The 23,702-nt window shown below is 34.6% G+C and overlaps 1 protein-coding gene across 1 annotated transcript in view; it reads left to right on the forward strand.

Moving 5' to 3' along the window:
* LOC103586306 (chromosome unknown open reading frame, human C4orf22) overlaps nt 1-23,702 on the forward strand; it is a gene marked incomplete at its 3' end in the record, with an annotated part of 573,134 nt that overhangs the window by 207,126 nt on the left and 342,306 nt on the right. The window contains exon 3 of the mRNA XM_008567547.1: nt 3,059-3,149. Within this exon, the coding sequence (XP_008565769.1) occupies nt 3,059-3,149 (91 nt within the window). The remainder of the gene's footprint in view (nt 1-3,058; nt 3,150-23,702) is intronic.

Below are 23,702 nucleotides of genomic sequence, written 5' to 3' on the forward strand. Positions count from 1 at the left end.
ACTGATAATTTGTGTTGTGGGACAGGTTGGTGATCAACCCGTAATATTCTACAGATTTACAGCAAAACAAGGTATGTTTGGGAGTGGTAGGAGTGGGAAGTAGACTTACGATGTGGAAACCTTTAGAAACTCTGGAGTATCTTAACTGAATAGCCATTGCATCAATTACAGGTTTTGGTTGTGAGCAATAGAATCCAATTCAGATTAACTAAATCAAAAAAGAGAATTTATTGGAAGAATGCCATTTATCATAGATTCAAAGACAAAGTTGAATAAGGCTATGTAGTAGGAGGTAACGACAGTCACTTCAACTCTAGCTGCTTTTCCTTGTTACGTGTCTCTCTGTTTAGGATTTGCATTCTCATGAGATGAAATGACATTGCTAAAGCTTGAGACATATTCATTAGTTGAGGTTTGGGAGGTAAGAGTTGTAGTAAGTGGGTACCTGATTCTACCAAGGCATAGAGTATGGCAGGGGCATTGCCCCAATAAAAATCAGGGTTCTGTTACCAATAAAAAGGGAGGAGTGTTGAAGAGGCCAAAATAATAGGCATATACAACTTTCACAGAAGACCAGATACCAAAGTTTATTTCATCCCTTCAACCATAATTTTTAAGATGGTTTGTGGGTATGCTGAGGAAGGTTCTGTTTTTTTTTTTCCAAAAGGGTCTTTACTTAATTATTTTGCAATGAACTACATTGTTTAACACATTTTCTGTATTTTTACAATTCACTCAAATTGTTTTCTTTGCTGCTCTTATTTACTGAATTTTCCACTCTCAACCTTTGGTTATGCTATAGGAAGCCATGGAAGCACGGGCTGTTGTTCACAAGTATTTGCTACAATTCCCTGTGCAGGATTACACTTTTCTACCCCCATTGATTTCAGGCTTACTTTGGCCATGAAAACATGAGTGGAAGTGAAACATGTTAGTTTCAAGCAGACGTTCCAAGAACCAGTGTGTGGCATGTTCAATTTTTTCTCAATGCGATAATGAAAGATGTTTCAGACAGAGGCTGTTTCATAACTTGTCCTTTCCAAGGTGAAGAGCCACAGAAACCTGCTATTGATGCATGATATTATTTAGAAATAATTCCTTATAATTGTAAGCCACTGAGATTTGGGCCATTCTTTATTATAGCATAACCTAACCAGTCCTGACTAATGCACTTGTAAAACTAATTCTCTTTCAAACTTCACAGAGAATTTCTGACAGATTGTGATTTTTAAAACAGAACATAAGCAGGAAATTAGGTGGGAATTGACCAAGTGATTGGAAACTTATCCTGCGAGCAGAAGAGAAATAATACATGTTTTCTGAGCAAGCAACTGACAAAATGAATTTGATATTTTAGAGATTTAATATAAGGGTAGTGCTTAGGATATATTGTAATATGAAAGACCCACTTTTGTACAGAACAATGGGTTTAACAATTTCTCAAATATCTGATTCTAACCATTGGTACTAATTAGCAGTTGTTTTCTCTGTATATTTAGATGTTGGATTATTAATTGATATTCGTACTGCAAGCCAAGAAGCATAAAGCTAGAAAAACAAAAGCAGATAAGCTATGATTAATTTAAAGGTCTGTATTGGTAGAGTTAAACATTTCACAGATCTATCTTATTTCTTCCTATCTTTATCACCACTGCTTTAAATCAGATCTTCATCGACTCTTGCTAAAGCTTTGAAATAGACCCCTAATTAATCCCTCCAGTGTTGCTCTCCTCCAGGCTACATTTCTCAAAGCTGCTGAATATTCTTTCTAAAACACAGATTTGACCATCTTATTTCCTTGCATATAACCCTTGTGGTTCAACACCTTCTGGAAGACAAGGTCCAAGCTCCTTAAGTAGCATACAAGGCCTTCCCTGAGAGGCCTCATGGCCTATTGGTTATGAGTTCCAGGATCAGACTATCTGGGTTTGAATCCAGGTTCTGCTCCTACCAGCTGTGTGGTCTTACCAAATATTTACAACGGTATGTCTATAAAAATGCTAACTCTTATTCACTTTCTGACTGCTTTGCAGTTTTTCATCTGTATTGTTTCATTCCTTTGTAGTTACTGATGACCCTCGACTTCTTCCATCCCCAAGCTGGCTACTACTCTCTCATCTTTTAACACTTAGTTCATTAATACTTATTTTTAAATTTAAGTGACTTTTCCTTAAATAGGAGCATATTTATCCCGTGAGCTCCTTTAATATTCTGTCCATATCTGCACTATTACAGTTATCACACGGTATGCCATTATAATGTTTATGTAACTGTTTACCTCTATGAGACCATGGCAACTTGAGAGCAGGAACTATGTCTTAGTCATCAGTGGGCCCTGGTACAGGTCTGGTACATAGCAGACACATAATGAAAAAGTTTGTCAAATATATAGGCAGTTGCCATATGAAGAAAGGATTATTATTTCACAAATCATTCTTGCACTCATTCTTCGTTATTTGGTTCAATGTTGCTTGAGTGAGATCTTTTTGATAAATTTCCTTTAAAATGTATTTGCAGAGAAAGTTATTTCTCTCTTGAATTCTTAATGCTGCCTCTCATCTGACAAAGATAACTCAACCTAGTTTTCTTTCTTGATTTCATTATCTCCACTTATAGAGCTAAAATTAATGTTCTATTCCAGTATCTGTTTTGGCTTAGGCATCTAGTATTTTAATTTCCTTAAGTTAATAAATAAACTGTACTTAAATTATAGGTGATTTAAAATTTTTGTGGGAAGTGAGGCATATGAATATGTTGACTTTTCTTGCTGTAATAAAAGGAATATAATGGGCATATAAATAAAATTAATTGTATCTGGCATGAGTATTAATATGTATATGTAAATTATTTATTGACTTAATTCCAACTATTTGTAAATAAAGATTCTATAACTATTCGAAACTAAATCGTAAAATCTAGTAGATTATAATGATTGTATATGGTTTTCATGTTATAAGGAAATTGTCACTTGGAATAAAGAAGCATCGTTTTTGGCCCCAGAGGGTTTTAAACATATTTATTGTCTAATACATTATAACCAAAGACCTGCTTTTTACAGGACACTAACAAGTGCTGGTAAAGATCTGAAAGATAATTTTCTGAAGGCCCTGGCCGTGAGAGAGGAAGACAATCGCAATGGCGAAGTGAGCGTAAGTGCATTTCACCAACAGCTTAAAATGTACACACTGAAGGCACAGTCAATAATATAACCTTTAATAGATTCCTTTAAAAGTAATTCATGAGGGATAAAATGTGGCTTTTGATCATTTATATGTTATGGAAATATATGTAGATTTTTTTTTTATTTCCGTTGACATCTGCAGAAATAGCCAAATGGTGATAAAAATTAGTATTCTAAACATCTACTGCAGAGAAAATGCCTATAGTTGGCAGACTGATTGTCATCTCCAAAGTCGAAACCTCCTGCTTCTTTTCAGCCTGACCTCCTATTACATTTCCCCAAGTTCCTTCACTCACCAGCCTGCAAGCTTTGTCCCCTGCCTGCCTGATTTAACGTGATTCCTAGGAGATAATTCTATAGTCTTCCTTATAATCCTACCGTGGGGGATAAGATATTATGTTCCTTCCACATAATAGGAAGGCATGATTTTGAGTCATCCAAGGAAAACATGGTTTTGCTTTATTAAAATGTGTGCTAGATCAAATATGTAAAGATTACTAATATCATTTGTAATAAAGATTTACTTTCATGCTTTATTAACATAATATTAGTGATAACAGCCTTTGTAGCATTAAAATGTTCCAAATCAAATTTAATAAAACAGACAAATACTCATATTGAAATTGTAGTAAGTGACTGACTTACAGAAAAATAATCAGAAGTAGTGTGATGAAAAATTTAGAACAGGAAAGTATATGTATAAGGAGACCTATTTTACCAATGTTTTCTCAATAAAGAAATTGGAATTTTCCTCACTATTAGGTCCACTGAAAATTTCACATGCAGACAAAACCTTCAGTGTACTTCAGAGAGAAAAAAAGTTAGATAATTGAATTAAATCAGACTTGAAATAGGGGAAACTTTCTTGGAAGAGGAAGTCTAAGAGAGATGTTTAAAAGGTGAGGGTGGAAATATGGGGACTGTTAAACTCAAAAAGAGTAGCCCACACCCCTCCACCAAAACAGCTCTCACTGAAGTAACCAATAACATTTATCTAGCCAAAAATAATGGCAAATTTTTTATCATCTGTTGTGGGTTAAATTGTGTCCCTAAAAAGGATATGCTGAGGTCTTAATTCCGGTACCTGTTAATGTGACTTTATTTGGAAATAGGGTCTTTGTAGATGTAATTAAATGAAATTATATTCAAATAGTGTGGGCCCCTATCCAATATGACTGGTGTCTTTATAAGGGGAGAAAACAGAGACATAGACACAAAAACACAGGGAGAATATCATGTGATAACAGACGCAGAGATTAGAGTGAGGCATCTACAAACCAAGAACACCAAGGATTGCCAGCAACACAGAAGCTGAGAGCAAGGGATGGAGCAGATTCTCCCCTAGATCCTTCAGAGAGAGCATGGTTCTGCCAACACCTGGGCTTCAAATGTCTGGCCTCCAGAAGTGTGAGAGAATATATTGTGAAATAGACTGAGAAAGGAAAAAGGAGGATTATTTAAAATAAGGAAAAACAACTGTTTGGGGGGATTTTCAGAGTGAAGTATAGCATAGACATTAAGTGACATTTGTATGAGGTCTGGAGTCAAGGGAGTTTTGTTTTAGGATGGGTACTATTAACCCATGTTCTATGTTAATGGGAATTATCCAGTAGAGGATGGTGTTGATGGTATGAAATATAAACAGAATAATTGCTGCAGAGAAGTCCTTAAGAGGACTTCTTTTGGGGAGATGAGATCCAAAACACCAGGCAAAGGTTTGTCTTTGATAGGGGCAGAAGCGATGTTTCCACTGTAACAGGAGGGAAGATGGAGTGTACAGGCACTTCTGCCAGGTAGGGTGGTGAATGTGGGTTTGGAAAGATGAGATAGCTCTGCTTTGAGTGTATCTATTTTCTTTGCATTGTTGCTTCAAACAATCTTTATTACATAATTACAAACTTTTTTGTACAAAAGGTCTTAAATTTAACTTTTATTGAGTATGCTAAATATGTAAAGTTTAATGTTGGGTGGGTGGCCTCTGATTTGGAAACTAGAATCTTGGGAAATTCACTGACTCCGAAAAAAACTTATGGTTATTTATTTGGGTCTTTGAGTTTATAGTATTATTATAATGGGTAGAACAAATACCATTGCAGCAAGGGTAGAAGTTAAGGCTCATTTTTCCTATATCCTTGTCTATTCTTAAAGCAGACTCCAAATGGTTTTATAGCAAACTATTTACACCAGAATGCAGCATTATATTAGGTATATCTAATTATTCATATCATAAGCTTATCAGAAGCTTACTTAAAAGTCATTTATTAAATGAATAGGCATTTTTAAAAGTAGTTCTATAAAATATACAATATTCATGAGATTTGAATCTATTTTAATTCACTGTCAGCAAAAATTACATGTGAGTTTTATGAGGTCTACAGCTGCATATGCTGAATAGTCTTAACTCTCCAAGGGAAATGACTATTTCCTAAGCATTAAGGTTTTTCTATGTAATGTGTGGGTGCAAAATAAATGCAGAACTTCATCCCAGAGGGACATTTGCTACTCTTTTTGTTTCTTCTTATTGAAAGTATATACTAGAAAAATTGTTACATAGTTTTAGAGCTGACATAGTTGGTCTGAATAGCCTCATATGGTTTGAAGTACTAATTTCATACCACTTTCCTGGGGTAATTTTCTTTACATGTAGCTAAGAAACTAGAAGATTAGATTTGCTTTCTCATACTCACAATTTTTAATTTTACTTTTGATTTTGGTGATTCCAGATTTCAAATGATATATAGTGCAATTGATTCTTGTTCTAGGTGTCCTGTTTCTCCCTCTATCCAACCAATTGCAAAATTGATTTATTAGTTTTTTCCATTTAGGCCTTGAATTTATTATGCTATGGAATTTGGAGCTCTGGAAAACAGCATTCCTCTCTATCTCCTGTCCCCATGGGCCCTCAACCCCAATACTTTTAATGCTCAAGTTGGAGTATTATTTGCTTAGTGAATGCATTCATATCATTCCTACAAACATACTGCTTTGACGTGTGATTGCCAGGCTATGCCTTGGAAGGAAATGGGGTTTTAGGAAAATTAAAACTTTATATAACTGCTACACAAAGAATACAAATTCTTGTAAATTATACTTTCTTTAACAGTTCTGATGGTTCAGTGGATCAGATACTGTTGGCATAGTTATTATTGAAATAAATCCTTTTTTAAAGAAGTTTGTATTAAGCCAGAGGCAATCTGATTTAATTCAACAATCAATATAATTTCATGAATGACTTACCATTTTATATATGTGAGTGTGTCTATTATGTATATGTATGTGTATATGTACACACACACGCATATACAAGCACATATAAATACACACACATTTATTTCTTTACATCTTCTCCAAAACACTCTTGTTGTAAATTACTATGGTGTTCCATACATTTAGTTTAGATAAAACATTGAGCTTTATATGCAGCACATGTACAAAAATGTTTAAAAGATTTTTATTAATTGTATAGTGTTTCAAGTGACAGGCTCAGTGAGTATTTTACCCTAGTAGTTTAGCTATTCATTTTATTTTTTTATTGAATCATAATTGATTATACATATTTTTTGGATTCAATGCTGACATATGTTGATCAAATCAATATTCCTAGTATGTATATTGTTACAAATTGTACTTGTTCTTTATGCCCCTTGTCCATTCTCTCCCCATCCCCCTCTCCCTACACCCTCCCACCACTGATAACCCTAGATTTCTTCTCTCCTTCTGAAAGAGTAATGGTTACTATGTTGATTAGTTGCCTAGATGATCTGTCCAATGTTGAGAGGTGTGTTCAGGTCCCCCAATATTATCATAGAGCAGATGCTTCTTCTGTCATTCTGGCGTGGGCTGTGTGGAGAGAGACATCCTCTTCTTTTCTTCAGTCTCTGCTGGTGATTCTCCTTGTGTCAATGCATCCAGTGGTTGGTGAACCATCTGTATGGTGGTTGTGGTTTCTAGCCACTTTTGCGGCAGCCATGGTTATTGTGGTGGCTGTGTTGGGCCACCCACATAGAGGTGATGTTTTTGGCATGCTCCTTGGCGCTGGTGGTGTGCCTGGTTGTTGGGGGGGTGTCCAGTCCCTTGCTCCATACCTCAAGTCCCCTGGCGAGCCCTGAGGAGCTGGTGGTGTGCCTGGGCCAGAACTAACTTTTTGTCCTTTGCTTACTTCTAATACTGGGGAACTTCCTGTGGGAACCCACACGTGAGCTGTGTGGTTAAGTTAAATTGCTGCTTTGTTGCTGTTTTCCTAGGGAAGCCTTTATGTGTACCTCAGGGTTTAATGGTCAACCTTATAGGTACTTTCGGCTCTCCAGAAACCTGGTGCACCTGAGTTGTGTAGAAACTCTGATCTGGGCCTGAGTTTTTCATCAGACTGTTCCCCAATGCTATTCTGCATTCCTGACCAGTCTCTTCTCGGTGGCCCTGCGCTGATTGGATGGTGGATCGGCTGTCCTTGCTATGCCCCAGAGTACTCCCAGTGGGCCCATCTCCCCCACTGCCTGTGCTCCAGACACATCCCATGGGATGGGCCATGCGCTGGTCCCTTGCAATGACTCACTGGCTGAATGGCTCCCCTTTTACAGCTGTTCTGGCTCCTCTCTCCAGCATTGGTCCACAGGAACCCTATTAGTGGTCTTGCTGTCCTGGGAGCCACCAAGGCTCTCTTCTCCCTGCTGCCTCCAAGCAAGTCCATCAGAAGGGCAAAGCTGTGGCTTCTGCTGGCTCCTGCTCCATGTGCTCAGCAGCTCTAGCCTTAAAGTGGCCCAGGCCCAAAATGCTCTGAGTAGTTTTTTCTTTCTCATCATGGCTTCTCCTGCCTTCATGAACTCGGTAGGTCTCTCCTCCTATTCCCCTGAGTCCCAGCGGACCCAGCTTGGCTGTTGTTACATTTTTATAGTTGTAAATTGGTTAATTTGTGGGAGAGAGTGATGTTGGGGACTGTCTATTCCACCATCTTGACCAGAACCCCTTAGCTATTTATTTTAAATGTGAGCCATTCATGTATGAAAATATTTGTACCTCAAGCCTCATTTATTTTAGATTAAAAGTTCTTAAAAGACTAAAATAAATAATTTACCATTTTTTCCCTCATTTGTAAGCAGATTTATTGTTTTCTGAGGAAGTGTAGTATTCTGATTGCTTAGGCTATGAAGTTTTTAATGCTACCATCACAGTAAGGCATTTACAATATGTATGCTAATGACTAGTGCTTGGCAAAGCACATTCAACAGGTCTTGTTTTAAATATCCAGAAACATGTCTGAGGGAAATGACAGTGATGCAGGTGGAAGTAAAAAATTTACAGAGAACTGAATTCATTGTGTGAATATATGAAATATTATGCAATGCATTTTCCAGAAAAATCTGTGAAAAAGTTATAGAAATTAAATATTTAAGTGAGGCTGACACTAAGGGGATTTTTTTCTTTTAATTTCCAGAAATGTTGCAATAAAATGGTAGAATTACAGAAGATGCTTGAATGAAGATATACATTTCATGTATATGATAGAAACTAAGGAAAATTTTAGAGGTCAAAATGTGATGATTATATGAAGAAAAGACAAGGTAGAAATTAGAGTAAAAGGCAAGATGGACTATTCTCAGACAATAATTTCCAATTTCTTTCTACACTACTTTGAGGTATTTACATAGTTGTTCTGTTTTCCCATCTATCTTGGTGTCTATGACATAATTATCTTATAGTTTTCTTACTTCCATTGACTTTTGATCTCAATATCTTTCTTAGGCTGATCATCTTATGCCTACAGTTGATCTGCGTCTACTCCACTATACACATTTTCCCTTAGTGAATCATCCAAATCCATGAGCTCACTGACTAGTGGCTTGGGATATAATGGATAGCAAGTGCCTATGGAGCTTAGAGTTACTTGGGGAAAAAAGTGAAAAATCAAGTAAGCATACAGATAAAAGCAAAATTCTGTGACAGGTGCTGTGAAGGAAAAACACAAAAAGCTCTGATTGTGTATAAGTGAGTAGGGGAATGATACAATCAGATCTTCAGACAGAAAACATCAGTATGACTTTAGTATAGGGAATAAACTATGGAGAGGATAAAGCAGATGCCAGTAGATACCTTACAAGTTCAGATAAATGAAGACGAGATGGTAGCTTGGATCAGGAAGATTATATATAGGGAAGATGAAGAGAACTTATCTGAGAGCTATTCAGGAAATAAACTCGGCTGGATGTGGTGACAGGATATGGCTAAGGAGGGCACTGGAGGCTAAGGGAATGGCCATCACAGATGGATAAATGGTGTTGCCACTCTTTAAGTTATGGGGCACTAAAAGATCAGAAATGGAGCATGGAGATCATGGTTCTTTTGCTGTTGTTGTTGTTTTAACATATTGAGTTTAAATTGTCTTTGATAAAAGAAGATGTTCAGATGTTAAGTAGGTAGCTGGAGAAAAAGATCTCCTGAACACTACTCCAGTGTTTATCTCCACATTGCTACACCTCAGATACTTACATTTAATCTGTCCATAAGCTAATTTTCTTTTCCTCTTCTACTCTTCATATCTGACATCCAGTTGGTCACCAACCCTGGTCAATTCTACCATGTAAATATCTCTCCAAGAAGCGTGTGGGAGGAGGCAAGGAAGCCAAAGCCATGAGCAACAGCCAGATCTGACTCTCTGTTGCTGTGCTGCTTAGCATGGATAATGCTCTGAAGATGCCTTGAAAAATCTTAGGCAAACGGTTAATGTGACCAGACATGCATTTTAAGAGTATACTGGTGTCAGTATGTGGGGATAAATATGTGTCCATAGGGGTGGGGAATGAGATATGAGACAGGAAGTTCAACTGAGAGGCCACTGTAACAGTTCAGATACTGGATAATGAAAGTCTGGATTAAAAAATGACAGGATAAGTGGTGAGAAAAAGGTGGATTTGAGTGATATTTAGAAGATAAATTTGCAAACAGTATACACTTTATTTTGATGTAGGAAATGTGACATGAAAGTGAGTGGCTGATGTTTAGAGCAAAAACATGCAGTCACATTTTGGATAGGGTTGCATAGGTCTGCAGGCGAGACCCCAGCAAGTTAAAAGTGGCACATGCAGACGGAAGAATGCCAGAAGCAAGGCTGTGTGAAGGCACCCACATTTTTGAGACCAAAGTCAAGTTCTCCAGAAAAGATATTCAGTATTTTGGGGAAGCATAAATAACTCAGAAAATGTTCAACCACGGAAAGGTTAGAAACAAGTACAGAATGCTTGACCTAGATTGTAAGAGAAATCTTTTCTTCTTTTCGGCTTTTTCCCTGAGAGAAAATTGTGGAGGGCTATTCACATGTTTCTATTTGGAGAATTTAATGGAGAGTGAGCAGCAATGATAATTTTAATAATGGGAATAGAAGTATGATCCTGGATTTAGAAGAGCTAATATATTTAAGTGGTTAAAAAAAATAGTAGTTGGAGGTAAACAGTAACTAGACTCGAGTTCTAGATTTACAGCTTACCCAATGTTATAGATCACAAAAGGACTATACCATGTTTTCTAAGCCACAATGTCCTGCTCTAAAATGTAAGGATTAAAAGGGTACCCTCATCTGAATACTTACTATTAAAAAGAAAATATAAACACTTGGCACACTGCCTGATACATGAAAAGTATTGAATAAACAATAAGGTTTTTGCAGTAAAGGAGAGTTATAATTGCTAAAGCTATAATTGTGAATAAAATAGATGTAAGAAATATGCAATACTTTCGCTGATAGTTTTAAGGGAAGCGTTGAATAGGTTTAAATTTCTCTTTAGAAAAGACGGTTGAAAGAGTTCTTTCAGACAATTAGTCACTTATATATTTTATTAAGGGTCTAAATGTTGTTGGTTATTGGTAAGATATTCTAGTGATCAGAATATTTTTTAAAAAATACCCTGTGGAATGTTTTTGATGTTATAGGAAATCACAGTCCATTTTATTAATTTTTCACTCTTTACAAACCACTTTGCTATTTGCCATAAACAAATATGTGTAAGACATGGGCCCTCAAAGTGTTTCTAATGTAAAAGGATTATGTAAGTCTTTTAAGTGGCTAAGTAGTATTATTTTTCAAATGATAGTAAACTAAGAATACTTGATTTGTTGAATGGAAAAAACAAAAACAAAATATTCCCTTCCTAACTGAAGACTCATGAGAATAGTAATGAAAAGTCACATGCTGTTCCGAGTAGGGAAAGTAGGACCCGTTGACACTTATTTTCCCACTGAGTGTTGACTATGTAAACAGTTACATGGCTGACTAGTTTTGGCTTTGAAATATGCATTATTGAAGCTGGTATAAAAACACTGCTTACAGCTTTTCCCTCAGAGTCATTCAAAGAAACCACTGTACCTGCGTCAGGAAAACCTATGAATTAGGCGGTTCCTAATATACCCATTTCCTGTGTTGAAATCTCTGTGAAACATAAGATTGCGTTGTGTATAACCAGTAACATTGTGCTGACATGATCTTTTCCCTCCTTGCTATTTTCCAACTTCTATAAAATGTTCCCTTTCGAGTAAATGAACGTATTATACAGATGTTTATTTCCTTTTTGATGGAATCCATGTTTGTTCACTAATAAACCCTTATGGAAATTATATGACTCATACAATCTTACCTTCATTTTAAACAAATTACATCAATGTTTGGAAAATAAAATGCATATCAACTTCCATTTTACTAGAAAAAGTATAGTTGAACAGATCTTTAATTTTTTTATTTCCTGGATAAAAATATGACACAGAGACAGTGAGAAGTGCGGGAAAGAGCAGAGGTTATGGAGTCATATTACCTGAGTTTGATTCTTAGATTTCCCAGTTATAACAAACTAACCACACGTTCCTCAACTCTATACAGCCTGTGTTTCCCCACCCACAATATGGGGATAATAATTGTCATACTGCTATTTCTAGAATAAATTAAATAGTGTGTAAAGCACACATAAGCTTAACACTCAGTAGGTGCTTAATAGATTATAAATACTATGTGTTGTGTTAGATCAGGTTTCCGAGAAGAGCCTCGAATGTAGGTTCTAATGCAAGTAGTTTATTGAGAAAGTTCTCTCTTGTGAAGCCTGCAAGGGCATGAGGGAAACATGATACTTCAGAGGAAGAAGCCAGGCAGAGATGTGACTAGTGTCAGTCTGATCACACAGATAGCTCTGGAGTATGAGTTGTGTCACAGAATTTATTCTGCCTTGAGGCAAGGGGGATGTGCTTGTATACACTGCCCTTTCGCCTTCTTCCTCTCTCCATTAATTAATCATCAGCTGCCAGAGAGGTGGGAGGTGGAGGGAACTAAGTGGCTCCTGTCAGCTAGAGGCGGTCCTTCTGAAGAGGGTGCAGGTGGGAACCATTAGCTATTAACACCTGCAGGGTCTGGAGCTGGGGGCACCTGCCTGGGAAAGAGGATCTAGGGAGGGCACCACCAACATCCACTGTAGTGCTCTGGTACTGCAGACACAAAAGCTTAGTTTTACCCTTTTTGGCAAAAATAAAATAAGAATGCCACTATTTCGATAATCTAATCTTATAAAGGGAAAACACATTTTTAAGACATTTAAATTTATCAATCATTTTACATGAAAGTTTAATGGCACCTTCAGTGTTCCATTTCCAACATGAGACATAGTTATTTGAATCAAATAAAATGTGAAAGAGTCCTCATTTATGGATAATCAGAAGTCTAACCTATTATGACTATTGGGTCATAAATTTCACATATATAAGAAGCTTTCCTATGTAAATCTCATAAGCAGTAGTACATATCCCCATATATAATAGGTGCAGGGTTTTTGGACTGACAGAATCAAGATAGTGAATCTACTAAGGAGTGAGCATCCAGCTTCGTGTCTGACCAGTACCTGTTCAAAGGACATGTGTTTATGACTATTTATAGGCTTTATCTCATTTAGTGTGACTACCCCTTTAGTTAATTGCAGATAGATTACTCTGCTTGGTTATTGAATGCTACCCTAGTTTTATCTGGAATGTTGACTAACATATGTATACCTATCATATTACCTTACTAAAATCCAAATATTCTGAACGCTAAAACAATTCTAAGTCCAAAATTTTCAGATAAAAGATGATGAACCTATATACATATTATAAATACATGAAGTATTAATTCTGGTAAAATGAGTTACTAATGAAAATAAAACAAAACAAATTTTGATGGTTTAATATAAAAAAATGTATTACTCTCTCACTTTATGATCAGTTGCTTGTCCATGTTAATTAAACCCACAGTATGGCTTTTTGCATTTCATGCACTCATTCGGGGCCCTAGATTGATAGACGAGCCCTGTTATCTTCATTATATAGCTTCTGAAAATGCTCTGGGTGTTGAGAGTTGGCTCAGTGAAGAGAAAGGGAAGAATCAGGAAGATGGTTCTTTAGGAGCCACGTCTGGAAGTGTGGTTTGCAATACTCTGTCCCAATTCTATTGTTCAGGATTCAATAATATGGCCACACATAAGTGGGAAGACTGGGAAATATAGTCTAGCTGAGTGCCAGGAGGAAAATGTGATTAATGAACTACTCCTTGGTCTTAGTTTCTGCCGTATATGTGTATGTATACATTATATTATTACATGCCATATTTATTAGAGCAAAATATTTATTTACAGAAAATTATTTTTTAAGTTCATTAGTGATCTTGATAATTTCAACTGAGTAAAAAGCTAAAACATTAGCCTGGAAAATAAACTGACAAATAGCATAGGCAAAGAGTCATACAGTAAACCTGAAAAATATTTGCAAACCACAACGTAAGTGAAGTGCTAAACTTCTTAAAATATGTATTTTTTAAAAATACTCCATAGAAAAATTAGCAAAGGATATGAATAAATTATTTTAAACACATAAATATGTTTCACATATAAAAAAGTTTCTCTACCACAGTAATAGTAAGAAAAATAAAGAAAAATTAAATTACAGAATATCTTTTTAAATGTCAGTTTGCCAAAACTACAAAAATGTTTGACACCCCTCCTAGTTGTCAGGATTATAGGGAAATAGGCATACTCAAATATTGTTGGTATAAGTGAAAATTAGTGCAGCATCTTTGGAAGAAAATTTATCACTTTTGGAAATTTTTCCTACATATAGATTTACAAATGAGAAATTATATAATTAATTGTTTCACTGTTTATGATAGCGAAATGTTAGAAACAACTCAAATACCAACCAGGACTGCCCATATGAAAGAAAAAGAAATGGCATGCACCTGTAAAAGAATGAAGACACTCCTTATATATTGACATTGAAAAATCTCCAGGATACATTGTGGGGGGAGAAAGAGGGCTTAGACCAGTATGAATAGTATGCCATATTTTCTTTAAAAAAAAGCAGGAGAAATAAGAAGAGATATTTATACTTGTTTAATTTGGCATGTGGAAAGTTCATGAGGAGCATATGAAATATATATTATTTTCTGCCAATAGGAGAAGAAATTGAAAGAGGATAAATACAGAACAAATATGGGAGAAATTTTTCATGATGTAATATATATATACTTTAAAAATGAAACATGTAAAATAATACATATTTATAAAATTAAATCTAAAATATAATATTAAAGTATATATATTAAATAGGTAACTATTAAATAAGCAAAAAAATTACAGTTTGAAAATGAGCAAAATTTTTTAAAAGAGTAGTCTGATCTATAAAATTCTAACAATTCAGAAGAAGGTGGGAAATGAGAAAAAAGGAACAATACACACACACTCATATACACACAAATGCATACATATATGAACTCAAAATAACGTGGTAGAAAGTAGTCCTAATACATCTATAGTACACTAATTGACAGGGATTGATTATATTTATTAAAAGACAGTCTCATATTGGATAAGAAAACAGAATTGAACTCTCCTTTGTTGCTTAATCTTTTAAAATATTTTATCAAGGTAGTGAGTACACATTGTTTAAATGAGTCGCATGGTCCCATTGGGCTTACCACTGAGGTGGTAAGGGTACCTCAAAGAAATTATGGAAGAATAGAATTAAAGGTAATATGAGTTTTTTCATAAACATTTTGAAGACCCCTTTGTGTGTGTGTGTGTGTGTGTGTGTGTAGATATATCTATATATGCACAAACATATATAACAGACATGTGTATATATACATATATCCATATATACACAGATACATCTATAAACAAACACAGAAAGACAGACGTGTATGTGTGTGTGTGTGTCCCTCTGTTTGCTCCTCTAAACACATCTAAGAAACAAGTAAAAATAAATAAATGAAAAAGGTGTACCATGTAAGTCTAAAAAAAAGAATGTTAATACATCAATATTAATTTGAGTCAAAAGGAAAGTAAGGCAAAAGACATTCATGGAGATAAATATGAACAATATGTAATTATAAGAGAAACAATTCATCAAGAAGATTTACAGTGATGAAATTGTATGTACCAAATAACAGTCTTGAAATACATAAAGCACAATGTTGCAGACTTGCAGGCACAATTAAACAAATCCACAGTTACAGTAGGAAATTTTAACATAACTTTTACAAACTGTAGATTAAGCAGTAAAACACAGTGCAAGGGGTCTTCAAAAAGTTTATGGAAATGTGAATTGTGAGAAAAATATGCATGGATTATAAAAAAAATTGCACCAAAATAAACTTGAGATAAGTTGTTATAACATGTCTGAACAGGATCTAGTTTGAGGCACTAAGAAGGATATGATATCAGTTTGAAAAGAGTCCCTATCAGAGCAACAAAGAATTCTGCTAAAATTGAAGAAGAAGCTTGAATGGAAGAATGGTGACATTGATGCTTTACAAAAAGATTATGGGGACAATGTCCCAAAGAAATTAGAAGTTTATAAATGGGTAATTCATTTTCAGGAAGGATGAGACAATGTTGAAGATGAGGCCTGCAGCAGCAGACTGTCCACATCAGTTATCAGCCAAAGGTTTAGCAGAAAAAAAAAGCCAGGGACAGCTTCACCAGGGAGTCCTTCTCCATGACAATGGTCCTGCTCCTTTCTCTCATTGGAGAAGGGCAATTTTGCAAGAATTTTACAGGAAATTATTAGGCATCCACCTTCCAGTCCTGATTTGGCTCCTTCCGACCTCTTTGTTTTCTAATCTTAAAAAGTCTTTAAAGGGTACCCATTTTGTTCAGCTAATGATGTAAAAACAACTGCAATGACATGGTTAAATTCCCAGGAAACTTACTTCTTTAGGGATGGGCTAAATGGCTGATATTGTTGCTTACAAAAGTGTCTTGAACTTGCTGGAGCTTGTGTTGAGAAAAAACATTTATATTTTTTATTTTTATGTTTTAATTCCATTTTTCCATGAACGTTTTGAAATCCCTTCGTATATATACTTTTCAAGTACACCTATATTATTTACAAAACTGTTTGATTAGAAAGGAAATCTGAGTAGATGTTAAAGGAATTATATAATGCACATTTTTCTGACCATAATGCAATTAAATTAGAAATAAACAATTCAAAGGATAAAAAATGTCATTATTCACTGTCTAAAGAATAAATAACAAAAGTTACAAAATACTTTGCATTAAATGACAATGAAAGTACTATGTATTAGTATTTACAGGGCACAGCCAGTGTTAGAGAAAAAATTCATGGCCTTAAGTGTATTAATTTAAATAACAATAACAACAAAAACTATAAAAAACTAAATAAATTAGTTAAGCATTTAGTTTTAAAAGCTAGATAAAGGTTAACAAAATAAACCTAAAGAGATTGGAAGATTAAACAGTTCAAAGAGGAGAAATTAACAAAATGAAAATCAAGGAAATAAGATTGACAGTATTAAAAAAGTCACATCTTTAAAAAATGAATATAATGATAAATACTAGCAAAAATGTTCAAGAAAAACTTGAAACGCACACACACAATTTTAAAATGAAAATAAATGACATGACTATAGAGTAGATACTTAGAACTATTTTTAAAGGAATATTACAAACACATTTGTCAGTATATTAAAAAATTAGATGTTATAGACAAATATTTAGAGAAATACAAATTGCAAAAATGGGTATTGAAACAAATAGAAAAACTCAATAAACCAACAACATCTAATAAATAAATAAAATGTACCAAAACAACAGTCTCCCTTAATCTGTTAAAGACCACCTTGCTAGAATACAGTAGGCCCCAAGATTTTATAGATTTTCTTTTCTAATATTGTAAAGAACAGATCATGTTTGTCTTACACAAATTGGATGGGGAGGTGGTGTTGGGGGGGTAGAAAAATGAGAGATCTACTTGTTTTCTTAACTTTATATAAATTTGATATCAATTAGACAAAGACAGTAGAAGAAAAGGAAATTATAGGCAATTCAACACGATTAAAGTCATAGATACAGAATGCATAATAAATTATTTTTAGTGTACGGAAGAAGTTATACATTGTGATGAATGAGAATCTATTCCAATAGTGCAGAATCAACATAAACAATCTGTTAAGGAGGTAGCTCAAATTGATAGAGATAAATTCATATGATTATCTTGGTAGACAGGAAAATATTAAATAAATATCAACAATCATTCATGATAAACATTTTCCACAAACTAGAAATACAGTGGGACCTTTCTTAACCTGGTATATACAGAGAAATTCTAAGGAAGGAAATGGTGCAGACCTTGCTTAAACCAGATGGAGGTGCTGATGGAAAGACATGGGCAGATTATGGAGAGATCACCTGCTTGTATGTCTATAGTTAAACTTACAAGGTTTCTGGAGAACCCATAAACAACTGTATTTTCTTTTTCTTGGATACCTCTTGTTAGCCTTGTCAAAGGCAGAATGTGTAACTAGCTGTCAGCCTGTAAGTATACGCCAAAAGAAGTGAGACCAAGCCTACAGTTTTTCTTTCCTTTTGTGCATTCATCTTTGCCTTTGTTCCTTGAGTCAATCTAAGAAATGCCCGTATCACTATTTTTATTCAATATTGGATTCACTAGAGCAGTAAGACAAAGCACAGAAAGGACAGTATAAGGATTAGAAATAAATATATACAAACTCTTCTTATATATGGACATATACTCGTCAATATTATAAAGCTAAGAAAACCTGCAGGTAATCTTTAAGATTTAGTGGGAGCAAGTTTTCTAGTAAACAAAATAAGTAATACAAGTAGAAAATGTAATAAAATATTATGTTTAATACACTAACAATAGCCATAGGATAGAAATATGAAACAAGACCCATACCTCTCACCATGTACTAAAATCAACTCAAAATGGATTAAGGATTTAAATATACACCCCGAAACAATAAAACTTATTAAAGAAAACATAGGAGAAACCCTTCAGCAAATAGGGCTGGGCACAGACTTCATGAATATGACCCCAAAAGCACGGGCAACCAAAGGAAAAATAAACAAATGGGACTATATCAAACTAAAAAGCTTCTGCACAGCAAAAGAAACAATTAACAGAGCTAAAAGACAACCAACAGAGTGGGAGAAAATACTTGCAAAATACACATCTGACAAAGGACTAATATCCAGAATATATAAAGAACTCAAACAACTTTACAAGAAAAAAACAAGCAACCCAATCAAAAAATGGGCAAAAGAACTAAGTAAGCATTTCTCTAAAGAAGATATGCAAATGGCCAACAGTCATATGAAAAAATGCTCAACATCACTCAGCATCCGGGAAATGCAAATCAAAACCACACTGAGATACCATCTCACCCCAGTTAGGATGGCAAAAATCCAAAAGACACTGAAAGATAAATGCTGGCGTGGCTGCGGAGAAAAAGGAACTCTCTTACACTGTTGGTGGGAATGCACAATGGTGCAACCCCTATGGAAAATGGTTTGGAGGTTCCTCAAACAGCTGAAGATAGACCTACCATACGACCCAGCTATCCCACTGCTGGGAATATATCCAAAGGAATGGAAATCATCAAGTCGAAGGTACACCTGTACCCCAATGTTCATCGCAGCACTCTTCACAATAGCCAAGAGCTGGAATCAACCCAAATGTCCATCATCGGATGAGTGGATACGGAAAATGTGGTATATCTACACAATGGAATACTACTCAGCTATAAAAACAAATGAAATACTGCCATTTGCAACAACATGGATGGACCTTGAAAGAATAATACTGAGTGAAACGAGTCAGGCAGAGAAAAAGAAATACCACATGTTCTCACTTATTGGTGGGAGCTAAAAAAAAAATAATAATAATAAACAAATTAATTTACCCACAAACACACACACACAATTTAAAAAAAAAGATATCTAAGACCTTTATGGAGAAAATTATGAAAAATGATTAAAGGACATAAAAAATAACCTGGATAGATAGAGATACTGTGTGCATAGTTGGGAACACTAGATTTTAAATCATCTATCACCCTACAGAGTTAATGCAACTCTAATTTTCACTGAAAATAATCTAATGCTAAAATTTATATAGAAGAGTTGAGAACCAATTATAGTTCATTAAGGCAGTTTTAAAAAATAATGGTGGTAAGAGTAATTAAAATTTCAGCAACAGCTAACATGTATTAAAAGCTTACCAAGTACCATGCATTTGTCATAAGTGCTTTATATTCTTTAACTATTAATCTTTACTACATCTGTTAAATAGGTATCATTTTTATACCCATTTTATAGCTGAGGATTCTGAGGCAAAAAGAGGTTAAATATATTGTCCAGGTTTACATAACTAGTTAAAGTAAACTAAATTCAAGTCCAAGTAGTCTGGCTCTAGAGTCTGGTTTTTAACCACAATGCAAATGTACAAAATTGCCCTTCAGAGAATGAGACTTATCATGAAAACATATTACTTATGACAGTGGGCACAAAAGTAAACCAAAAAAAAAGGGGGGGGGGGTTGATGATGTTAATACAATAGTAGTATGTCAGTAGTTTGTATTGTATGCCAGTAGCTGTTCTAAGAATGCTATATGTTAACTCAATTACCTGTGATTTATGTCTTCATTTATAGCAGACAAAATGAGCTACAGGGAGTTTAACTATTTTGCCCAGTTAATGGTAAAACCAGTGTTTAAACTCAAGCAAGCTGGGTTCAAAGTCTGGGATCTTAACCATTGAGCCCTCAACAAGAGCTACTCATATGGAAAACAGAAATATATAATTTACAGGTGATTAGAGAACTAAATGAGAAAAATAAACTTTACAGGAAAATATATGAGAATATCTTTATGCCCTCTGAAAAGAATTTCTTAAATAAATGCAAAAAATACAAACCATTAAGCTATAGTAAGTTTGATTCCATTAACACTAAAAATGCTTATTTGTCCAAAGACATTTAACAATGTTAAACTAAGACAAGCCACATATATATGCAGTGCATAAAACCGACAAAGCATTTGTATCATGAATTTATACAGATTTCTTACAAGTAAAAAATAAAAGACCATCCAGTCAAAAAGCTTATAGATTACAGGCAGGCAATTCAGGGATGAGGAAGCCAAATAGGTCAATAAATAGAAAAAGATGCTCAACTGTACTAGTAATCAGAGAAATGAAAATTAAAAAGTGTTATATTTCGCACCCACAATATTGACGAAAATTACAAAGTGTAATCATTAAAAATGCAAATGAGGTGTGAAGTAAGAAACCACGTTCAGCGATGGCAGGAGAATACATTGTTAGGCACACTTCAGAAAGCAATTTGACAATATCTAGTAAAGAGAAAAATGTGTGTAATCTTCAAACTAGTAGATAAACATCTGAGAGAACTTCTCAGTCATATACACAGAGAGATAATTGCAAGAATGGTCATTGTAGCATTGCTTATAATAGCAGACTAACTTAAATATTCATAAACCTAAGAACAGGTTGTTGTCCCTTCATACCATGGAATATTAGACAGTAATTAATGTGAAAAAACTAGAGAGATTCTTTATATCAACATGGGATCATCTTAAAAACGTCATGTTAAGTTAAAAGAAAAAAGCATGTTCAGAATATGTGCAAAATAACCCTCGGCCCCTGACAAACTTTGTTCCTTTCTATGTCTGAGTTGTCTTATCTGTAAATGGAATAATCACTGTATCAAATTAGTAGAATGGGTATGACGATTAAATGAACTAACACAGGTAAAGTGCTTAGATTACTATTTGGAACACGGTAAATGCTGAATAACTATTATTAAGGTTATTTGAAATATTTACGTAAAAGTTTAAAACCTACAAAATAAACTGATACTTTTTATGAATGCACTCATGTTCTTATTGTATAAAAACTACATGGGGATAATACATACTAAATTTGGGAAAGTTGGTTACATTATGTAAGGTAGTAGAAGGTTTGGAAAGGGAAGGAGGGAGAATAGAATTGAAGAACAGGTTTTTATGTACTGTTTTATTTCTTTAAGTTTATGTCGTCAGTATGGGAGAATGTTAAGATTTGAGTCAGCTGTTTAGCTGGATGTTGGCTACATGAGTATTAGTTATGCTAGTTATGTTAATAAATATTTTTAATATTGATCTCTTAATTTTATTTCTGTTTGAAATATTTCATAGTCATAAACGGAGTCAAGAAACATTAGATTGTAATACTTACAGAAAAATTTTAAATGAGCAATTACTGGTGAATTTATTATGTTTAGTAAAATGTAAAGAAAAAAAATGCAGCAAGAGGTTGAACCTTGTAGGGGCAGCTCACAACAAGTCTTTTTCTCTGGAATTGGAACTCAGATCCAGGACAGGTTCATCTGGATGACCAGTTCATGGTGGGCCGATAAGATTTTCTCTGTTGGGAAGTGACAGTAAAAATGGAGAGACACAGAGCCAAAGAGTCACTGAAGCTAACTCCTTTAAAAAAATGGTCATGGATTCCTGTTGCTGAGGTTCCTGATCTGCCTGTACGTGGATTCCTGTTACCGAGGTTCCTGATCTGCCTGTACATCTACCCTTTGTCTTCAATATTCAATATGACCTTTGAATCTGAGAGATACTGCAGGTTCCATTCCAAAACCCCTCCATTTTGCTTAAATTAGAGTCCAATTCTTGGCTTATAGCTAAGGGAATCTTAACTATAACCTTAAAATTAATAAAGTTTATCTCTAACACAGAGAGGATAATCATTTACAGAATCCTTTTGTGGGAACAGATTGTTACTGGTTCCATCCAGAGGAAACTTCCAAAAGCACTGGTAAATTTTAGTCTATGGATTCCTGCTCTGTGTTCATGTAAGGAAGCTACTCAATTCTATGTAGTTTATTTTCACACATCAATTCAAAAATTAATTAAGAACTATTGAAAAATTGCTGCAAATTTTTGGAGTAATGCAATGCAAAATGGGGTGGGTCAAGTAAAATATAAAATTACTGAATGCGTTGATTGCAGCATTTTACATATGGGATTTTACTTTGAAAACTTTTATGTTAATGAAATTATAAAAGCTACTACTCTACATAACTGAAGATGTCTTTACAGATTGTTTTGCATTTGGACATGTGGAATGAGAGTAAAATATATCCATGAAACTATTTGACCCTTGGTACAACATAATAATAATATTTCTTCCTTCGAATTCATAAATTGTAAGGAAAAACTTCTGGCTGCCTAATGTTAACAAGCAGAATGGAGGTCATATTGTGAATGATACAAAACAAGCAGTAGGTAAAGAAAAAAGTTCTTGATATATAACATATATTGTTAGAAATATATGTATTAAATGGCTATTCTATCAATAAATAGTTTCACCTTCTGAAATTGAGGGCCTCATAAGAAGGATTCTAGTGAAAGTCAGCTGTTAAGAAAGATGTTGAGTGTACTGTAATAAATAACAGAGCTAACTTTCAGAGTAATAAAAGGCATACTCTCTAAAATTTATAAAAATTATTGCTCAGTCTAATTTGCAAAACTTGATGGTAAATTTGGCAGGAAAAAACTGAAGTTGTAATATATAACAGTTCTGAATTAAGGTTTGTGCTATTAGGAGAAAATTACATTGCATTATATTCAAAAGATTTTTTTCTTTTGATTTTCCAGTTGAATATAATATAATCCTTTAAAAGGCTGGTGTGTGCACTGTCAGCATGGTTTGGATTACAAACAGAAATTTAACAATCATGTTGATTTCTCTTAACTCCAGTATGTGGTGAATTAATTAAGTGCTCTTGACAACCTAGCTTTTGAAGCAGTGTTATGTTTATTTAGACGCTATAGCTCAAAAGGGAATACAGTTGAGTCTTCCCACTCCTCCCTCCACCCCGCCCCCTGATCCCAGATGAAGGATAGTTATTACAGATGGTTCTTCACAGGATTGTGGGCCTTTAGATGAGAAAAATAGTGCATATGTTGACAGGTATTTTTTTTTGGACCAATTCTAGATAGGTGACCATTGCTGGTTTCTGTACTCATCCTGGGTAAAGAGGTTAAAGGTGAAGGTCTAGATCAAACCAATGTCTTCATCACAGTCAAGATAGCAAGAATTCCTGCTTGAGTTGGCATGGGGACTTTTTATACATTTATACTCTGCTTTGGTTCTTGAGAAGTGGGGAAAATGTCTCCGAAGTGTCA

This window comes from Galeopterus variegatus, unplaced genomic scaffold, assembly GCF_000696425.1.
Source record: "Galeopterus variegatus unplaced genomic scaffold, G_variegatus-3.0.2 Scaffold330, whole genome shotgun sequence".
NCBI lineage: Eukaryota > Metazoa > Chordata > Mammalia > Dermoptera > Cynocephalidae > Galeopterus > Galeopterus variegatus.